The sequence below is a fragment of the Thalia democratica genome, chromosome 1 (assembly GCF_965202585.1).
Source record: "Thalia democratica chromosome 1, ktThaDemo2.hap1.1, whole genome shotgun sequence".
Taxonomy (NCBI): Eukaryota; Metazoa; Chordata; class Thaliacea; order Salpida; family Salpidae; genus Thalia; species Thalia democratica.
The window spans coordinates 44,690,932-44,697,473 of NC_139165.1; the positions used below are offsets into that span (position 1 = coordinate 44,690,932).

Here is a 6,542-nt window from a genome sequence, read left to right on the forward strand (position 1 = left end):
CTTTTAACTTTGGTATAAATTTTTAGTTTCGTTTTCTTTTATATGTTTACAAATGTTTTACGAAAACAAATTAAGATTTCAAATGACTTGCTATTAAATATTTTTTATAAAGTATACTTTGTTAAAAAGTTATTAATAGAATTTTTTAAACTCTGTAAAACTTACTTTTGAAAAAATTTGAAAATATTAACTACACAATTTTTAATGAATGTTCGCTAACACTTAAAGTACTATAAATTTTATACCAAAAATAATTTAGTATTTTTATTGGTTGTTTTTAGCATTTTTTAAACTTAACGAAAGCTTTTATTTATTCTTTAATCCTCACTAAAAGTATTTAAATTTGTCATATAAAGTTACCAGAGCTTTAAAGTGTTTTTTTGTCATTAACAATTTATAGTAGTAAAATAAAAGTTTTGTAACAGGTTTTGTTGATGTTTTTTGTCTATATATAAAAATGGAAACCTGCATGCCACAAAAAGACAACAACGTAATAAAACTGAAAAACGTCCACAAGACAAGACTGATAACTGGCCCGATAAAAGTGATCCGCATAAACAAAAGTTACAAAAATGCAGACAAAATTATTTCAAAATCCAACACGAGATTTGAAAGAGAAAATCTGACGAGGCAGCTGCAAAACCACAAGATGCTCTTCGAAGTCAACAAGAACAAGATGGGCTCCAACAAGGTGGGCTCGAGGGAGAAACATCTGAAAAGCTACTTCCCGGCCCTCAAGCCCATGCTGCAAGCCGAAAAGAAGCCGAAGCAGGAAGCGTCCATTTTCGCTCAAAAGCCCAAAATAATACGCAGGGGCGAGTACGTCCTCGAGCCCATCAAGCCCTCGTACAAGCCGCGCCCCAGCGTCCCGCACAAGACCCAGATCATCTTCATGTCAAACAGCCGCACCTCGCAGCCGAGGATGCGACGGAGGAACAGGCCGAAGAAGAACCAGAAGCGGGAAAGTCCCGTCGAGGAGGACGGGGAGCCGGATGCGAGCTTCGACGTGGAGAACGACAAGCTGACGGCGGCGTGGCACTCCCTGGTGGCCAGCGTCCACAGGAACAGCGACCCCAGCGGCCACGACCACGACGATTTCGGCTGTTTCGAGTTTTGCGTGGACACGACCAGGAGGTCGAACCTGAAGCCGTCGTCCAATGGTAAGGTGGCTTCGAGGCCGGCTTCTGGTGAGAAGAGGACTGCAGAGTGCAGTTTGTCTTCGGGGAGTTCCCCCGACTGCTCCGACAACGAAGGCGGTCTGAAGTTGAAGGAGAATAAGAACAACCCGCAAGTGAAGCCGCCTTCCGCACCGAGGTTTTATAAAGTTAATATTTAAAAAGTGGTTTTAAACTGTAACAAAATCTTTTTTTGATAAGGTACTAATTCGAAAGTTATTTAAAATCGTTTGTTTAGTTTTATTATTTGTAAAATGAATACTTATTTGAATAAATAAAAATGACTTAGATTTTGTCAAAGTGTTGATATTAATTTTTTTCATGTCTAACTTACTTTTTCAGAAAATTTTTTTAATCTTTGATATCAAAAATAAAATAGTTTTGTAAAATACTTTAAATGATTTTTAAGTTACTTGTTTAACTAATAATCGCTATGAAAAACAAAATTGACTGCATCAAACTTTTAGTCTGTAAACTAAAAAACTAACTGTTTTATAAACTTTTAAAAAACGGTGAACGTAAAAAAACCTTAAAATTTGTTTGAGCATAAACCATATATTTATTTAAACTATTTTTGTTATAGTTTAATTATTTTAATAGTTACACAAACTAATAAAAATTTTATGAAGTAATGTATATTACTCCATAGAGTTATTTGCTAAGTCATGTACTTAATTTACAAAACTATAATTATCTTATAAACTGAATATGTCTATTTCTAAAGATAATTTGGAAATAACTTATACAATAAATACCGCGCGTTAGTCAATAAGTAAACATTCTAGTGTAATAGCTTAAATTAAAAGATTGATTGCAAGAATAAATATAGCGTTAAGGAATTAAAGTGTGTATTTCGTTTGATTAATCGATGTTGATTTTTATTTTTATAGAGAAAAAACTTCATCGTTAGTTAAAAAGTTTAGAAGACGAAAAATTTTACGGAGAGAAGAATATATTGTTAAGCAAAGTGAAAATGCTAGCAGTTCAGTAAACACGCTTTCGGTACCTATTAAAAATGAAAAAGGTTACTTACTTTACTTAATTAACTTTAATTAATCAAGAGATTCAGTTTTATAAATTGTTTTATTTTTATCAAATCTTTTTTTATAGTATTTAAAAGTTGTACATACTCACTCATAAGCTTCCAAACTTTTATACAGAACTTTATTACTTTAAAAAACAAATAAATAAAAGTAAAAATAAATCTGCTAAATTAAAAGTTTTTAAAGTATGTTTAAGTAGTTTATAGATGTTTCAAAACATTTATCATTAACAGATGAAATCGTGCCGCTTCGGTTGCGGCAACTTCCAGATTCTTTTTGGAAGGAGCCACAGAGAAAAGTGAAGAACAGCTACAACGTCCTCCCTCCACTCCCACCAGTTCAACCGCTGTTCGAACACAGCGATGACGTCACAAGTACGTCATAGTTTGTTTTGATAATAAAAAACAATTTAAATTATTTTGATTGTAGGATTGTTATTAATCTGTTATTTTAGTCAACAAATGCAATGCTAGTGTAGACTTTTGAGAACATGTTAACTTTTACGTATCTAGCTTAATTAAAAGAAAATGAATAGCTTTACTGATTTAATAATAATTAACTATTTAATCTTATAATCTTTATATGCTTGAAAACTTCATATAATTATTTTTATGAAGTTTGTAAAATCATTAAAAAATTAAAAAATTACTTTTAAATTAATCAAACTCAAATTATAATCTCCACAATTTTCACTATTTCATTTTAATAAAATTAGTTAAGATTCATGTATTTTTTATCTTGCAGGTATTCGACCTGTAGAAAATAGACAAAACAACGAAGTTTACGAGGATAGAAAAGAGGAAGTCCGAGTTACTGGAGACGTGAACTTGTTGTGGAAGTTGTTCGAAGATGTAGAATCTGAACTCAACAACAATTCCGCTGAAAGAAAGCATAACCAGAGGTAGGTCGTTTTTTGATATCTAGTTAAAACGGTTGTAGTTTAACTTTTTTTTAAACTTAAAGAAAAAGTACTTAAAGTAAAATTGTTTCAAAAAAGTCTTAATTTTACTTAAAATTTAGTATCTAATTGTACTAAAACTTTTATGTTATTTAAACCTTTAAAAAAATTCACTTTAGAAATGTTTAGTTGAGAATTTTTTTTTGTCGCGGTAACGTGTGAATCATACATATTTTTTTTAAATGCAGTGTTTATAACGTACTTAATAACCTATATAAAAATATTCGTTTTAAGAATTTTTCTTAAGTAAAATTAACATAAATGCCAATGCGTTATTTTAATCCTTGCATACTTATTGAAGTGTAGAAAGTTTTAGTTAATCCTGTATTCTCATTTAACTATTATTTTCCAGGTTGTTTGCATACCTTTTATTTAAAATATTTAGCTTTCTCGTTTTTTTTTTTAATTAAAAGGTATTATTTAAAAACTTATTTTTCTTTAAATGTTTGTATAAGTTAAAAAAAAATATGTTTATATAATTTTATCATCTAAGAGTTTGTTTTAATTTTTCGAAAAATTTTGTAGTAATGTTATAATCTTAAACAAGTAAATAACAATATGTACTTTTTTCATTCAAAACCTAAACTAAATTCTAAATTTTAATTAAATGTTTTATGTTGTGCTGTGTTATTTTTTATCGATAAGCATATATTAAAACATGCTTTGTAAAATTCTCTTTAAACCTGTTCAACCCAAGCTGCGCTCACTTTAATATTTTCAAACTAGAAAGCTCGTATAAGAACGTTGGTCCACTGGAGCATATAATTAGCCTTGTAACTTATCATTTCAACCCCACACCTCCCTGTTTAAAATACTTCGTACACCCGTATGATGTAAAAAGTAATTTGTTGGATTAAGTTGAATTTGAAATGAAGTCTTTTGTATTGCATAGATTACTTCACCGCTAAAATGTATCGCCTAATTGCATACTTTGATTTATTGAACTTCAAAAACTACTTGTAAATTTTTGATTTGTTTTTTATGATATCTTTTATTTATTAACTTTAATACTACTAAACTATGAAAAATATTGTAAGTTTTAAGGTACAACTTATTTTTTGAAGTTTTAATATTCTATATATTCGGGCTTTAATTGTGTTAAAGTAATACACAAATTTGATATACTTGTATATAATTTACGCAGCTCGATTTAAAAACTTTGAATATTTTTATTTGCACAAAAACTTTATTATCTACATGTCAAGTTCCATGTATTTTTTTTTTCCAAAGTCTTGTTTAAAACTATCAAAAAACGGCTCGTAATTTAATGAGGCAGTAAAATTTACCAGCCATATTTGACGGGAGAACAATGTATGTTTATGTTGTCATAACAAAGAAAGTTGGATATGTTGGTTGGAAATAATACGTAGGACTTTTGTTAAACAATGTACTTGAGACGCTGATGAAATATTTGTTTACTTTCGACTTCAAATAGAATTCTTTTGTAAATTTTCAATTAATCACCAGTATTATTTTCATTTTTCGAGTAGTGTTTAGAGCTTGGTAAAACGGTTTTTAAAAAAAAACAAGTAAACAATCTCAATGACGATAAAAATGTAGACTTCTGTAAAGTACTCTTTACATTCTATTTAATTGTATTATGTTTGAGTATTAAAAACTTATTACTTTTCAAGTTTTTTTACAACATCTTGATAGTTCGTTAAACTTAGTTTATGAAAGTATACTCTACTTAAAATGTATACATATCTTAGTGTTTGAAAATTTTTAAACTTATTTTTTATGACAGCTTGGAACGAAATTCAACCGAGTCAATTGTCGAAAATGACCAAGTTGAAACGGAAGTCGAAAAGAGTACACTGGTCACCAATGACGATCTCGACTACCAAAAGCACCAGCTACACGATGACAACCCTTACATAATCGAGTCCATTTCCTCGAAGTTGCTCAGCAAGCTCAACATCGACCCCGGGCTGCGAAGTCTACTGCGGCATAACTGTGACGTAACAAGAAATAAAAACACATGCGACAGTGACATCATGATGACGTTGCCGCAACTGTCGCAACAAGTTTCAACCGAGGGTTATTCCCTTCTGTTATCGGAAGTCGCTTCCGTTTTATGATACATTGTTTAGTTAAATCGTTGAAATCAATAAAAGAAATAGTTTAGTAATTTGTATTATTTATTGAATACATACAGATAAGTTGTATATATCATGAAATTTTTTATTTAAGGCCATTACGAATTATCCTTTTAAACTATTGTTTGTATTCTTTTCCGAATTTTTTTATTTATGCAATTACATTTTTTTTGTTCAGTTAACAGTTGAGCAAAATTGCTTTGGTATGCTTAAGTTGCTCATTAATTTTTTATGTGAATGAAGGAAAATTTTTAAGGGTGTGTTTTAAACGTTTCCTATAACAACCAGGTCTAAGGTCAGCTTTATTAAGTTTTAATTATTTTCAAGACGATTTGTACGTAAGTATTAGGTTTTACGTCATAATAAGTTTTGCGGTTTCAAGTTAAATAGAAAGTTTTTTATTTCTTAATGTTCAAGTAAAACTCAAGCCTTACATTAAAAATGGATCATATTTTTGATGAAAGTATTCAAGTAAATTACTTCAAGCTTGTTTCTAGACTATTGCTAATTACAATTACAATTTCGTTTGCAATGTTTCTAGAAGTTTTATACTTTATTGTTGACAAAACAATTTCCGTATGCATATTTGTGATAACATTCTGCCTTCAGTTTTTAAGAGAACTTTGCAGTAAGTTTTGTTTATAATGTTACAAGTTAGTATTTTTTTTTTATCAGCATGTACTAAAAAAGTTTTTTTGAACTTAATAAGCTAGTTTATACCATTTTTTGGAATTTTCTAACATTTAAAAAGGAATAAAAAAACTCTTTTTTTTAAATAAATTTAATATTTTACGCATGTTTATTGAAACTGTAAGAACAATATTAAAAGTTAACTTCAAGCTGTTTAAAAAAAGTACTTCACCATCAATTTAATTTGAATCATATAATTTTGTTGTTTTAAAACTTTTGTTTATCTTTTCAAGTCTTTTTCTGTTACAACAAGTGCTATTGAAAGGTTTCTAGTTAAAAAATATATGTCTGATATGCTTTAATTATACAAAGGTTATAACATACTGTTAAAATTCATTACGTTATATCTTATATTTTAAATATATCTTTATTAAATACTGCTCATAACGAAACTATAGTTATATTCTTTAATTATCGATACAAAAGCTATCATTAGTTTATCAGCTACCATTAGTCTTATTAATCAAATTGTAAAGCAACTATTATAAAAAATCAAGTTAGAAATTTGGTTTTCAGTATGTATTTTGTTTTAAAATTCAACCACTCTTTATACACATACTTAATGCATTTTAATAAC

The 6,542-nt window shown here is 28.9% G+C and overlaps 1 protein-coding gene across 1 annotated transcript; it reads left to right on the forward strand.

Moving 5' to 3' along the window:
- Positions 1-432: 432 nt before the first annotated feature.
- Positions 433-5,947, forward strand: LOC145843128 (uncharacterized). The gene is made up of 5 exons (XM_082950593.1): positions 433-1,314; positions 2,066-2,199; positions 2,452-2,592; positions 2,963-3,119; positions 4,924-5,947. The coding sequence occupies exons 1-5, from the start codon at positions 458-460 to the stop codon at positions 5,255-5,257; spliced, it is 1,623 nt and encodes a 540-aa protein (XP_082806719.1). The 5' UTR covers positions 433-457; the 3' UTR covers positions 5,258-5,947.
- The last annotated feature ends 595 nt before the right edge of the window (positions 5,948-6,542 follow it).